This window comes from Dipodomys ordii, unplaced genomic scaffold, assembly GCF_000151885.1.
Source record: "Dipodomys ordii isolate 6190 unplaced genomic scaffold, Dord_2.0 Scaffold180, whole genome shotgun sequence".
Lineage (NCBI taxonomy): Eukaryota > Metazoa > Chordata > Mammalia > Rodentia > Heteromyidae > Dipodomys > Dipodomys ordii.
Window position 1 is genome coordinate 694,464 of NW_012267396.1, and position 14,815 is coordinate 709,278.

General features: G+C 55.2%; 1 protein-coding gene across 1 annotated transcript; it reads right to left on the bottom strand.

Annotated features, from left to right (window-relative positions):
• Positions 1-6,587: 6,587 nt before the first annotated feature.
• On the bottom strand, positions 6,588-14,329 carry Keap1 (kelch-like ECH-associated protein 1). Its single transcript, XM_013033960.1, has 5 exons — positions 13,388-14,329; positions 9,875-10,560; positions 7,965-8,170; positions 7,555-7,731; positions 6,588-7,191 (listed from the first exon to the last, which is right to left on the bottom strand). The coding sequence occupies exons 1-5, from the start codon at positions 14,126-14,128 to the stop codon at positions 7,025-7,027; spliced, it is 1,977 nt and encodes a 658-aa protein (XP_012889414.1). The 5' UTR covers positions 14,129-14,329; the 3' UTR covers positions 6,588-7,024.
• Between the last annotated feature and the right edge of the window lie 486 nt (positions 14,330-14,815).

Here is a 14,815-nt window from a genome sequence, read left to right on the forward strand (position 1 = left end):
CAAGGCTGTTTCTCCGAGCGTGGGGGAGCATCGGGAAGGAAAGGACCCTCCCCCACATACACCCTGATTTCATTCATCTGTTCCCCCCAGTTCTGTGCACATGGTACTGTAACCCCCTCTGTCCACTTCCCCAGCACCTCATAATGTTGTACAGGGTTTTTTTTTTTTCTTCTTTTTTGTACATACTCTATAAAGTTGGTTTGTAAATTATTTTTCGGAGGCAAAAAAAAAAAAAAGGAAAAAAACTAAACTCGCCTCTCCCTAGCTAACCTGGTGAGAGAGTGGAGAGGGCTCCCCCAGAGGGAGGGTCCCCCACTTCTAATGTATAAGTACAAACAGTATCCCATAGTCCCACGAACGTGAAGGTGGGTCGCTATACCTTCACAGGAAATTGCCCGAGAGGAACAAGGGCTGGACAGACCTGAGGCCTTCCCAGAGGCCGGGGGGGGGGGGGCAGAGGTGGTGAGACTCCAGGCCAGGGGCTCCTCATCCCCAGGGAGGTGTGGGCTCCTGCTGGGTTACCCACTTGAATGATCAATGAATCAGTCTATGGATGGATAAGGTTCTGATCTTGTTACCAATTAAACCCAGACTTTCACTGAGGTGCGTGGCTCATGATTTGACTCTCCACTTTATTGGGGTGTCTCCTTCCATGGGTGCTGGGTTTGGAAAAGGGATGAGAGGAGTTGCCTCCCCTTCTTGAAAAGATGGAAAAAATGATGAATTTGGGAATGGATTTGTGAACCTGGCTTTGTCCTAACACCAAGAATTCAAGGTTAATCCACAGAGTTTAAACATGCTGGAAAGATTTGAAGCCAAGACCATGCACATAATAAAGCCAGGCACTGGTGGCTCATGCGTGTGATCCGTGTGTGTGTGTGTGTGTGTGTGTGTGTGTGTGTGTACTAGGGCTTGAACTAGGCCTAGGGACTATCTGCTTTTTCACTCAAGGCTGGTGCTCCACTAATTGTGTCACAATTCTGCTTCTGTTTGGTGCACAACCGGAGAGAGGAATTCATGGACTTTTCTGCCCAAGCTAACATCAAACCAGGATCAGATATCAGCATCCTGCATGGTGGCTAGGATTACAGGCATGAGCAACCAGCCAGTGTCCAGTAACATGTTTATTCTCATACAAAAGGTAAATCACTTTTTTTTTTCTTTTGAATTCTTGCAGACAAACTCCAGATGTAGCCAGGCTCACCTAGAACTCAGATCCTCCTGCCTCAGCCTCCCCAATGCTGAGATTACAGGTGTACCACCACACCAGGCTCCCAGCAACACATTTCTCCATAAAGATGAGAATGTTCAATATTGTGTCATCCAGTATGTTCAGTCACTGGGTGACTGTTAAGTTCTAGAAATTTTGCTCCTTAGGGACTAGGGGCTACCATAGCAGGCTGAAACAGTTCATGTAAAAGATTTAGTACATACAAAGTTCTTCTGTTTGATCATGGCTGGTATCATAACCCAAGAAGAGTAAGGGCCAACGTAGCCCCAAAGGAGGGAAGAAGCTGCCAAAAGTAGGTAGAAGTTTCCAGAAGCTCTGCAAGAAGCAAAGACAAGGCTCAGAGATTGCCCCCAAGGCAGAGCTGGGGAAAGGGCACTGTGACTGTGGGACAAGGTGACTGTGGGAGGTAGCTTGGGTGGCTGGGGGCCAGCCTGCTGACCCTGAGCCTCAGTTTCCCCAAGTGTTAAAGGGCAGATGCAACTGTCTCAAACATATCATGTGGGGACACAGTCTCTGTGACACTGTGTCAAAGGCCAGTGTGACATGTGATCAGCTTGCTCTTTTCAGTCACCCCACACAGGGCAAAGGTGAGGGAAGGTGCAACAGCTAATGGCCTTGCACTCAGTGATCTCAAGCAGAGGTGATCTGAGGCCGCCTGTTTAAGATGGTGTCTTGCTATGTTACCCAACTACAAAGCTCAAGAGATCATCGGAGGCGGGCCCCAGTGACTCACGCCTGTCATCCTAGTTACTCAGGAAGCTGAGATCAGAGGCTCACGGTTCAAAGCCAGCCCAGGCAGGAAAGTCTGTGAGACTCCTCACTCCAATGATCCACCAAAAAGCCACAAGTAGTGCTGTGGGCTCAAGTGGTAGAGTGCTAGCCTTGAGCATGAAAAGCTCAGGGACAGCGCCCAGGCCATGAGTTCAAGCCCCCAGGACCAGCAAAACAGAAATAAATAAAATGGGTTTTCAGTCAGAAGGCAGGCCCAGCGCCTAAGCCCTCCAGCGCCCTCTACAGATGGGCTAGGGAGGTACAGCAGCGCCAGGACGACGGGGAGGCGTGGCAAGGAAGCCTCCACACTGCGATTGGCTCGGGATTTTGTCATTCGCAGAGAAAACAGCCAATGAGGAGCGCTTCCGCTACTCCTCCCCCCCCTCCCCCGCGCGTGTCCTGGGCCTTGAGCTCAGGCCATGTGCCTTCTTCCTAAGCTTTTGTACTCAAAGCTGGCACCCTGCTGCTTGAGCCACACTTCCACTTCTGACTTTTTGCTGGTTAATTAGAGATGAGTCTCACCGACTTTCCTGCCCAGGCTGGCTTTGAACTGTGATCCTCAGATCTCAGCCTCCTGAGTAGCTAGGATGACAGACACAAGCCAGGGCGGCCAGCTGTGTTCTTCATTCCTGAAAGGGGCCCAGCCTGTTCCTTCTCTTCCTGAGGGTTTCCAGTATTGCTTTCCTCACACCACATAGGGCTGCAGCACCTCTCCCCTCCTCCAAGACAACTCCTCCCAAACTGAAGTGAGCCCCCTAAAAGGTCTCATGACCCCCATAGATTTGAGAAGATCCCCTAGGAACCCCAAATAGCAGATGCCAGCAGCTTAGATCCAAAAGTCAGGGGAGGGGAGGGAGGAGCTAATAGAGGAATGTGTCACACAGCACCTGTGAAATCAGATAAGGAGTCTTGTGCAGGTCTGTCATCCTAGCTTCTCAGGAGACTGGGATCTGAGGATCATGGTTCAAAGCCAACCCAGGCAGGAAAGTCTGAGAGACTCTTATGTCCAATTAAGCACCAAAAAGCCAGAAGTAGAGCTGTGGCTCAAGTAGTGGAGTGCTCGAGTTGAATGTAAAAAGTTCAGGGACAGCACCTGGGCCCTGAGTTCAAGCCCCAGGACTCACACATACAAACACACACACACACACGCACACCAATCAGATGAGGAATCGGGGCTATTTCTCCCAAAATGGTAGCCAAAGGGAGAATGAGAACCTACCTACACTAGATTAAATATTTCTCACCCATGGCTCACAATTCCTGAGGTACTGAGCAAACAGGTGTCATATACAGGGTTGTGGCCTGATGCCAGGAGGGCCCAAGCCATGTGATGTACAGGGGGACATAGAGCTTCCGGGTGTAGAACTCAAAGCCTGGTAGACTGCATTGTGGGTCTCCCACAGATCTTATAAAACACTCAACTTGAAGACACTAGAAATGTAACCACTGGGGCCTGGGTGGCTCAGGGGTAGAGCGCTGGTTTAGGATGTGGGGAGCTCTGGAATAGAACCCCAACACTGAAGAAAAGGGAAGGATCCAGGTGCTGGTGGGTCACGCCTGTAATCTAGCTACTCAGGAGGCTGAGATCTGAGGATCTTGGATTGAAGCCAACCTGGGCAAGAAAGTCTGTGACTTATCGCCAATAAACTGCTCAGAAAAAGCCAGAAGTGGTGCTGTGGCTCAAGTGGTAGAGCACTAGCCTTGAGCACAAAGATGCTCAGGGACAGCTCCAAGGCCCAGAGTTCAAATACCAGTATACACACACACACACATTCGAACCCAGGGCCTCATGTATGCAAGGCAAGCATTCTACCCCTGAGCCAACTTCCCTGACCCCTTGGCTAGGGGTTTTGAAGAAGATTGATTTAGGAAAAGAACATAGCTGGGATTTAATTCTCTTTACCAGATACCCACAGGGGGACGACACTCCTACTGGAGAGGACTTCCTGAAATCAGACTGGTAAGGCCAGGTACCCATGGCTCAAGCCTGTCATCCTAGTTACTCAGGAGGCTGAGATCTGAGGATCATGGTTCAAAGCCAGCCAGGACAGAAAAGTCTGAGTCTTTTATCTCCACTAAACCTACCAGTAGTCTAGAAGTGGTGCTGTGGCTAAGTGGTAGAGTACAAGACTTGCACAAACAAAGCTCAAGGACAGCGCTCAGGCCCAGAGTTCGAGTCCCAGGACTGTCAAAAACAAACAAACACCTTAGCTAAGGTGAGTGCTGCTGGGTCTGCCTGTCATCCCAGCTACTGAAGAGGATGAGATCTGAGAATCGTGGTTCAAAGCCAGCCCGGGCAGGAAAGTCCATGAGAGTCTTATCTCCAGTGAACCACCAGAAAACCAGAAGTGGCGCTGTGGCTCAAGGGGTAGAGCACTCGTCTTGAGCTGGAGAGCTGAGGGACAGCGCCCAGGCCCAGAGTTCAGGCCTCAGGGCTGGCGCACAGCGCTCGCCCGTGTGCACACGCACTGCCCAGGCGGGCTTGCAATTAGTCATGTACTGTCACGTCATTCCTGTGAGGCAGGGTCACCTTGAGCTGTGTGGGAGCTGCTCCTGTGTAAACAAATAACACTGCTCCGCAGTGTTTGCTCCACCAGCAGCCTGCGGCTTCATCCTCAGCCGAGTCGAAAGCCTACTTCCCACAGACAGGGACTGGACACCAAATCTCCAGATCCTAGCACTGCACAGAATCAGTTCAGCCCCAAACTCCAGGTGCGCTGCAGGACATGTGGCAACTGCCTTGTGCTCGTTCACAGCCTTGATTGTACTTAGGTTATTTCTAGAACTTTCTCTACTGTGGACAAAGCCTCCTCATCCCTTATTCTGTTTTGTTGGTATGTCATCACACCCAGCTTTGACTTTTTTTTTTTCTTGGCCAGTCCTGGGGCTTGAACTCAGGGCCTGGGTACTATCCCTGAGCTTCTTTTGTTCAAGGCTAGCCGTCTACCACTTGAGCCACAGTGCCACTTCCAGCTTTTTCTGTGTATGTGGTACTGAACAATCCAACCCAGGGCTCCATGCATGCTAGGCAAGCACTCTACCACTGAGACACCTTCCCAGCCCAATTTCATTTTATTCTTTCTTTCTCTCTTTCTTTCTTTCTGTCTTGGAGCCTGAACTCAGGGCCTGGGTGCTCTCCCTCAGCTCTTTAGCTCAAAGCTAGTGCTCTACTACTTGAGCCACAGCGCCACTTCCAGCTTTTTCTGCTAATGTGGCGCTGAGGAATCAAACCAGGGCCTCATACATGCAAGGCAAGCACTCTACTACTGAGCCATCTTCCAAACCTTCCTTTCTAAGTTCTGAGCCAGGTGATTCCCTAAACACTGAGCCCTTACTTCATTCATCTTTCTTCTTCCAGTGCATGGTAGCATACGCCTATAATTCCAGCACTCGGGAGATGGAGGCAGGAGGGTTAAGTGTTCCATGTCAAAGTGAGCTACTCAGGAGGCTGAGATTTAGGAACTTGATTCCAAGCCAGACAGGGCATAAAAGCTCAGGAGAATCTTATTTTCAAATATCAGGAAAATGGCCAGCGGTGGAGGAATGGCTCAAGTAGTACATGTGATTTGAGCAAAATACCAATCATCAAGCCTGGGCACTAGTGTATGACACCTAGAATCCTAGCTACTAAAGAGGTTGAGATCTGAAGATCCTGGTTCGAAGCCAGCCAAGGCAGGAAAGTCCAAGAGACTTTTGTTTTCATCCCGGTAGTTTTGAGACTTCAACTCTGAGCCTGGTTCTTTCTTTCTTTTTTTTTTTTCCTGTTGGTTTTCGGGCTTCAACTTTGGGCCTGGGCGCAATTCAGCTCAAGGCAAGCACTGTACCACTTGAACCACAGCACCACTTCCAGTGTTCTGGTGACTAATTAGAGATCAAAGTCTTTTGGACTGTCCTTGCCCAGACTAGCTTTGAACCGTGATTCTCAGATCTCAGCCTCCTGAGTAGCTAGGATGACAGGCGTGAGCCACGGATGCCTGGCTTGTCTGAGTTCTATTCAAGTCTAATGCCCTACAACTTTGAGCCTCAGTTGCTACTTGCAGGCTTTTGGTAGTTACTTGGAGATAAGAGTCTCAGGGGCTTTCCTGACTGGGCTGGCTTCGAATTAGGATCCTCAGATCTCAGCCTCCTGAGTAGCTGGGATTACAGGTGTGAGCCACCACTGCCCAGCCCAAGAGTCTCTTATCTCCCATGAGTCACCAAAAAGCTTGCAGAGGAGCTGTGGCTCAAGTGGTAAGAGTGCCAGCTGTGAGCAAAAAAGCTCAGGGATAGTGCCCAAGCCCTGAGTTCGAGCACCAGGACTGGCACCAAAAAACAAGGCAGAAGGATCACTAGTTCAAAATCAGCCGGGGCTGAATCTGTCAAAAGCAAAAAGAAAACTGCATCCTAAGTAGGACAGCCGCCTGCGGGGCCCTTGGAGCGGGGCCAGGCCTGGGGCACCGGTGGCCAGGAGCTGGAACTGCTGAGACCATGGCCAGGAGGGTGAAGCCGGCCTTGCACCGAAAAACCGGAATTACACGCATGCCCTCCAAGGCCGGGCCTCGAGCCTCGCCTCCGGGGCTTTCATTCCCGCAGCTGGGAGACACTAGTTAGTCTGTTCTTTATTTTCATTGGAAAGTTACAGGGTTACTTAACAAAATGTCACCAGGGACCTGGTGGCCTGGCAAGTCCAGGTCCGTCCTGGGCATTTAACTACGGGTCCTGGAGAGCCTTGGCCCGCGCAGCCTGGCTGGAGACCCTCCTGGGTCCTGTGGGGGGGAACCGAACCCATCACCCAGCAGCAGGATGGGAAAAACCGAGGTGATCTCCGCCCCGGAGGGAGGGGCGGTGCCCTTTCCCCTGTGCCCCGCCCAGGCCAGCGGGAGGGCGGGGCACGGCTCCCATCGGGTTATCATTAGCGCAGAGACGTCCCAGGTCCCGCCTCGGCGGATGCTGATTGGCCCTGTCTTCTGTCCGTCTTTGTAGAAAAAAAACCCGGGGGGCGGGGAAAAAACCAACCACCCCAAGCTGGCGCAGTGGGCGGGGTCAGCAGGTGCAGTTCTGCTGGTCCACCTGTTTCCGGCAGGGCTCCATGGTGACGGCCACGCCCACGCCGCTGCGCCCGGAAGTCATGCGCGTCACCTCGCTCCAGGAGTCCGTGTCTGGGTCATAGCACTCCACGCTGTCCAAGAATGTGTGGCCGTCGTAGCCTCCTGCGGGCAGGGCAGAAAGGGCAGTCACGGGACAATGGAAGAGCAAAGGTCTCCCAACCAGGGTAGGAAAAGCAACTAGGGCGAGGATGGGGTGGGATTCGGAACGTATTTACTGAGCATGCGTGAAGGCGGGGCCTGCGCTCCTGTGGGCAGGCCTTGTCTTGGGTGGGGGCGGAGCCTGCCCTCTTGACTTGTGAGCCTTGCCCCCGCGAGGGCGTGGCTTCTGCTCCACGGGGGCGGAGCCTTGGCCCCGTGGGGCGGGGCTGCAGTCCATGGGCGGGGCCTGTGCGTCAGGAGGGGCGGGGCAGCCGTGTTCCCGGCAGGGAGATGGAGGCTCCCAGCGGCCCCCGCCCAGGGCCTCACCCAGGACGTAGATTCTCCCCTGATGCACGGTGATCCCCAGGGCGCTTCGCCGGTGCTGCATGGGGGCCACGAAGGCCCACGTTTCCGTCTCCACATTGTAGCGCTCCACGCTGTTCAGTTGGTCCTGGCCGTCGTAGCCCCCTGCCGCGTAGATACAGTTGTGCAGTGCGCAGACTCCTGTTTGGACCGCGTGGGGGTGGGGAGGGGAGGGTGTCACTCCGAGGCCCGGCCGGCACCGGCCAGCCGCCCGCCCCCTCCGCCCTCCCCTCCCAGGCCGCGCTGGCGCCGGGCGGGGTGGCTCGGGAGTGGGAGGCCAGCCTGGATTCCCCAGAAGCATGAAAGCCAGGAGAGGGAGGCTCGGGCCCGGGGGATCGGCTGGGGTGGGCTGGGCGCCCCGCGGCCCCGCGCACCTGCGCCGCTCCGGATGGTGTTCATGGGGGTGATCATGCGCCACGCGTTCCTCTCCGGGTAGTAGCACTCGGCCGAGTTGAGGCGGTTGGTGCCGTCGAAGCCCCCGACCGCGTAGAGCAGGCGGTTGAGGACAGCCACGCCCACGCCGATCCTCCGGGTCAGCATCGGGGACACCAGATGCCACTCGTCCCGCTCGGGCTCGTACCTGCCAAGGACAGCAGGGCAGCGGTGACCCCAGAACCCCGGGATAGGGCACTTTATTCCTGGGCCTCAGGTCCGGTGCCACGAGCCGCCTCCCCCTCCCCCAGGCTCCTCGAAGGTGTCCCTCACTACACAGACGATGACAGACGCAGGCTGGGAAGGTCAGGAGTCAGCATTTGACCAGAAATCCCAATTCTAACAAGATTCACTAGGGCCTGGGTTGTTTTCGTCCCTGCCCGGATCTGACGTGGGGTGATCACGCATCTGGATCCAAACACGCATGCGCTCCGGGAGTTGCTAATGGTGTCCCTGTCCTTCCGGAAGCGGCCTGCTCAGGCGACAAGGCATCCCCCCAGCCTGCGCACAGACCCCACGCGTCGGGCACTGGCACCACTTCCTCTTGTCCAGGCCCCGGGCTCTGCGTCCCACCATTCCAGGTTCCTGGCATCTCATTGGCTGAGGAGTGCACCTTTTTGGTTTGAAGGGAGAACTATACTGGGGTTTTGAACTCAAGGTCTTGCACTTGCCTGGCTGGTGCTCTGCCACTGAACCATGCCTCCAGCTATCCTTTTTGCTGGATATTTTTGGAGATGGGGGCCTCTTAGACTTCCCTGCCTGGGCTGGCTTCCAACTTTGATCCTCTAGATCTCAGACTCCTGAGTAGCTAGGATTACAGGAGTCAGCCACTGGCACCTGGCATCTGCTTTGCTTTGTTTGTGGTACTGGAGATTTAACTGAGTACTTCCTACTTGCTAGGCAAGTGCTTCATCACTTGAGTGACGTTCTCTCACCCTCTTTTGCTTTTATAAATTTTTCAGGTAGGGGCTGGGCAGGTGGCTCAGTGGTAGAGTGCTTGCCTTGCATGCTCGAGGCCCTGGGTTCGATTCCTCAGCCCCACATAAGCAAAAAGAAAGAAGCTGGAAGTGGCGCTGTGGCTCAAGTGGTAGAGCGCTAGCCTTGAGCTGAAGAGCTTAGGGACAGCGCCCAGGCCCAGAGTTCAGGCCCCACGACCGGACCCAAAAAAATAAATAAAATTTTCAGGTAGAGTCTCATGCTTTGGCCCTGTCAGCCTTGGACCACGATCCTCTATTTCTTCCTCTAGAGCTTGTGGCTCACGCCTGTCATCCTAGCTACTCAAAGAGGCTGAGATCTGAGGACCACAGTTCAAAGCCAGCTCAGGCAGGAAAGTTTGGGAGACTCTAATCTCCAATTAACCATGAGAAAACTAGAAGTGGAGCTGTGGCTTAAGTGGTAGAGCACTAGCCTTGAGTGAAAAAGCTCAGGGATAGCGCCCAGGCCCTAAGTTCAAGCCCCACAACAGGCACCACAAAAACAAAAACAAAACTAAAATAAAAGATATGGAACATGTGTGAAATCCTAACAAACTCAGGTCACATTTTTAACATCATTATATTGCACCATCTGATTAGCATACTGTACCATCTGATTAGCATACCGTACCATCTGATTAGCATACCGTACCATCTGATTAGCATACCGTACCATCTGATTAGCATACCGTACCAATCCCCTCCAGAGTCCACAGAGCCCTTGGCAGGTTGGGTTCGAGGTCGAGGGCAGAAGTTTGGTTCCACCCAGAGCCCCCTTCCACTTCCTGCGGCGGGGGACAGAGGCAGGCGCCCTGTATCCGGGGCCCCACCCTTGGTCCCCGAGGCCGGGGGAGGGGGTGGCAGGGCCTGGCGCCTACCTCTCCACGCTGTTGTGGTGGATGCAGCCATGGGAGCCCCCGACAGCATAGATGTGGCCGTCGATGACGCCGACCCCAATGCGGTTGCGCGGCACGCTCATGGGGGCGCAGGGCGACCACTGGTTGGTCATGGGGTTGTAGCAGTCCAGGGCGCTGGAGTCGGTGTTGCCGTCGGGGGAGTTGTTCCGGCCCCCGACGGCGTAGAGCAGCCCCCCGACCACGCAGCCCGCCAGGCCGCTCCGGGGCACCTGCAGGTCGGCCAGCCGCAGCCAGGTGCCGGTGCAGGGGTTGTAGGCCTCCAGGTAGCTGAGCGACTGTCGGAAGTAGCCGCCGGCCGTGTAGATGAGGCGGCCCACCTTGGGCGCGCGGCAGGGCACCACGGGCGTGGGCTTGTGCAGCGTGAGCTCCTGGAAGATCTTCACCAGGTAGTCCTTGCAGCGCGAGTCGGCGCGCAGGATCTCGCACTTCTGCAGCTGCATCTGCAGGAAGTGCGGCGTCAGCGAGTGGCAGCGCACCGCGCGCAGCAGCGCCTGCACGTAGTACCGGCGGTGCTCGCAGTCGTACTTGACCCAGTCGATGCAGGCGTGAAACACCTCCGACTCGCAGCGCACGTTCAGGTCGTCGCGGCTGATGAGCGTCACCAGCTGGCAGTGGGTCAGGTTGAAGAATTCCTCCTGCTTGGCCACCTGTGCGTGGGGGGGAGGTGGGGAGAGCTGGGCGCGACCGGGGGCGGGGACCCGGGCCGCCCCCACCCGCTCGCCTTCCCCTGGATGAGAGTCTCAGGGGCTACTCAGGAGGCTGAGATCCGGGCAGGGAGACTCTATCTCCAATGAACCACCAGGAAACCGGAAGTGGCAGTGGGGCCCAAGGGGTAGAGCGCTAGCCTTGAGCTGAGGGACAGCGCCCAGGCCCAGAGCTCAGGCCCACGACCGACAAAAAACAAAAAGTCCCACAGACTATGGACTTTCCTGCCCAGGTTAGCTTCGAACCACGATCCTCAGATCTCAGCCTGAGAAGCTAGGGTTTCAGATGTGAGCCACGGGTGCCAGGCTTACGCTTAGCTTTCTCTGCTCAAGGTCTGCACTCTGCCACTGAAGCTCCACCCCTAGCCTGATGGGTAACCTGAGCGTCCATAGGATCTGTCTAATGCAGGCTCGCTTCAAACTGTGATCCTCAGATCTCAGCTTCCTGAGTAGCGAGGCGAACATCAGTTTCTCCCAGAATCAAACTGCAATGTCTCTGGCAATATGAAGGAAGAAACACTGCACGGGCCAGAGGCGAACATCAGTTTCTCCCAGAATCAAACTGCAATGTCTCTGGCAATATGAAGGAAGAAACACTGCACGGGCCAGAGGGGGGAGGGGGCTGCTTGCTGCATCCCCTGCCTGGGGGCCTTGGGCAGTGGGAATAACGCCAGAGCCTTTTTGGACATCTGGTCGACCCAAGCAGTGGGAGGGGGTGGCAAGAATCTATCCACCTAAGCTGTCCTGGGCCATCACCGGAGGAGGCATCCCAAAGGCCAACACTCCCAGCAGGGCCTGGAGGGTTGGTTCTTCCTGGGAGATGGGCTCCAGCACGAGTGGCCAAGTACTCAGTAAATGCTTCTGGGGCTGGGGGCGTGGCCGATCGGGCAGGTCTCCGCCCTGGGGCGTGGCTCTGGGATTGGGCAGGGCTCTGCCCTGGGAGTGTGATTGGACAGGGCCCTGGGGGTGTGGCTTGGCTGGGGGCGTGGCTCAGCGAGGCCAGGGTTGGAACCCAGGATCTCCAGCAAGCTGGGCTGAGCTCCGTCCTCAGCTCAAGTAAACGCTAAGCAGAGTGAACACCTCTTACCCGAAAACGCTTAGGAATATACTTGGATGGTTATTTTTTTTGTCGGTCGTGGGGCTTGAACTCTGGGCCTGGGCACTGTCCCTCAGCTCCTCAGCTCAAGGCGAGGGCTCTACCACCTGGGCCACAGCACCACTTCCGCTTGTCTGAGTGGTTCATTGGAGATAAGAGTCTCACGGATTTTCCTGCCCAGGCTTTGAACCTCGATCCTCAGATCTCAGCCTCCTGAGTAGCTAGGATGACAGGCGTGAGCCACCCGCGCCCGGCTAGACTTGGGTTTTTTTCTTTCTGGTTTTATAATATTTGCATATATCTTGAGAATGCAACTCTCAAATCCAGACACAAAGTTCCCCAGTGATGTCTCTCTTATATGCAAATCACGTGCAGGCAGACAGGCTGAAGCCAGCTTTCTGCATTACTTTTAGTGCAAACAGCACTTGGGGTTCACGCCTGTAATCGCAGCTACTCAGGATCCTGGTTCAAACCTAGCCTGAGAAAGCAACTTTATGAGACTCTTATCTCCAGTTAACCAGCAAAGAAGCCACAAGTGGAGCGCAGTGACGGCTCATCAGCTTTGCTGACAGCCAGAGACGGGGTCAAGGTGTGGAATTTTCCACTTGTAGTAAGTCCCATCTTGACGTCTGGATTCTTTCTGATTTGGGGGTCTGGAGACTGGGGTTACATAATGGTGCACTGTCACCCTGAGGGTGCAGCCTCTCCTTGCTGTCCTCCCAGAATCAGGGGTCCTTAATATATACATTTTTTTCTTTTTTTTCTTTTAAAAATCTCCCCTGTTACTTGACAATTTCCTGAACTGAAAGAAAAGAAAGAAAAAGAAAATGAAAGCAAAGCATGATGGGGGTGGGGAGCACTGGGCGAGGCTGGGTAGGTATAGCGCACAGCTTGGCATGGGTGTTTGATCAATCTGCTGACTGCAGATTCTGTGCACCCCAGAAGTGGGTCTCTGGCATGTTCACCCATTGCGTCTACATTCATCTCCCCTTCCCCCCATGTTGGCACTACATAGCCCAGGCTGGCCTGAAACTTCCACTCCTCCTGCCTATACCTCCAAGGGCTGAGATTACAGGCATGTGCTATCATGCCCATCTTTTTATTGCTTTGTTTTTGTCGGTCATAGGATTTGAACTCAAGGCCTACACGCTGTCCCTGAGCTCTTGGGCTCAAGGCTAGCGCTCTCACCACTTTGAGCCACAGCGCCACTTTCGGGTGGTTCATTGGAAATGAGTCTCACCGGGACTTTCCTGCCCGGGCTGACATCTAGTGGCGATCCTCAGGTCTCAGCCTCCTGAGTAGCTAAGATGACAGGCCTGAGCCACCGACGCCCAGCTTAGGGCAGTATCTTTCCTTCTTGGGTCTTTTGTTGTTGTTGGTGGTGGTGGTGGTCATGGGGCTTGAACTCAGGGCCTGAGCACTGTCCCTGAGCTTTTCTGTTCAAAGCTAATATCCAACCACAGCTGCACTTCAGGTTTGCTGGTGGTTCACTGCAGAGATGACTCTCACAGGGACTTTCCTACCTGGGTGGGCTGGCTTCCAACCGGGATCCTCAGATCCCAGCCCCCGCAGTAGCTGGGGTTACAGGCGTGAGGCACCAGCGCGGAGCTCTTGCTGGGTCTGACCCAGTGTCCCCCCCCCTTGTCCCTGCCCCTCCCCGCTTTCCTTGCTCACCTCTCCGAAGTGCATGTAGATGTATTCCCGGGCCCGCTGGTGCAGCTCGGTGCAGCCGATCTGCTCGGCGAAGTTGGCGATGCCGATGGCGTTGCTGGGGTCCAGTTGCTGGACCAGGAAGTCGCTGCAGGCGCGCACCACGCTGTCGATCTGGTACATGACGGCGCCGTTCATCACGTGCAGCACGCACTTCTCGCCCATGGAGATGGACGCGGTGTAGGCGAACTCGATGAGGCGCTCCATGACCTGCGGGTGGATGCCCTCGATGGACACCACCTCCATGCCCTGCTCGCGGAGCCCGTTGGTGAACATGGCCTTGAACACGGGGCTGGACGAGGCCAGCACCACCTTGTGGGCCATGAACTGGACCGCCGGAATGTTCTCGTACTTCACCTGCAGCGTCACGTCGCACAGCTGCTGGCTGAGCCGCAGCTCGTTCATGATGCCGAAGGCCTGCTTGGTGTGGTCCTCAAGGGTGTAGCTGAAGGTGCGGTTGCCGTCCTGAGATGGGGTCACCTCCGCCTTGCACTCGGTGGAGGCGTACATGGCGGTGTCCCCCGGGCAGTCCGTGCACAGGAATCGGCTGAGGGCCCCAACCCCACTAGGCTTGGCTTCGCGCTTCATGGGGTACCAGGTTGCCGGGCACAGTTTCAGCAGTGACACGCAGGGCTCTGTAGGAAGAGGACAAGGGCTGGGGTCAGGGCTGGGCCTTAGGGTCCAGCCTGCAACCTGGCAATCCATAAAAGAGCCATCTGTCCTTTCCTAGCTCATCAAACTCCTCTACAGCCTGCAAAACCCCACATTAAGCAGCCCTTCTGCTCATCTACCTCCTCCTCAACTCTGTTCCACTCATCCGGCTACACTTTCCACCTGGGAGCACAGGCCAACTCTTGCCAACATTTAAGAAGCACCAACGACGTAAGCAGGCATGGCCTGAGCCCCAGGGACAAAACGCTGTCTGCCCTACTGGAGGTGATGTGGTGCAGGAAGGGAAAGACCAGAGAAAAGAGAAGAGAAATCGAGGCTAGGGGAAAATGTCACAAGCACTGGGTCCTCTTGACATTTGTGGGCAGAGAAGGTAAGTTTAGAGCTGAGATGATCAGGAACAGATCAGAGTGTGGAGGGTCACATCACGTTTTTTTTTTAAACCAGGTAGAGCAAGTGCAAAGGTCCTGGGACAGAGAGAGGAGCCTGGAGAATCAAGGCCGAACACACACCGGGATGCAGGGGGCCCTCCCTGGAGACAGGGCGTATGTTTTGAAAGGGGATTGAAGGGAAGATGGGCAAGGGGCTCCCCCAGTTTGCCCCCGCTTTGGGGGGCGGGGGAGGGCTGGGCTCAGCCCCAGACTCCACGTGTCAGGAGGCCGGGGGCGTCGTCCTCGGGTGGTTCGCGGGGCTCCTGGGGGCCGCTGCGGGGCTTCAGAGGGC

Bases quoted from the DNA above. Each gene is read 5' to 3' on its own strand.
- Keap1 (XM_013033960.1), bottom strand. From the start codon at position 14,128: ATGGATTGCCAGGTTGCAGGCTGGACCCTAAGGCCCAGCCCTGACCCC. The intron at 8,171-9,874 runs GTAGGCGCCAGG...TGTCCTTGGCAG, and splicing joins CACCACAACAGCGTGGAGAG to GTACGAGCCCGAGCGGGACG. The intron at 7,192-7,554 runs GTGAGGCCCTGG...CCCTGCCCGCAG, and splicing joins GGGGAGAATCTACGTCCTGG to GAGGCTACGACGGCCACACA.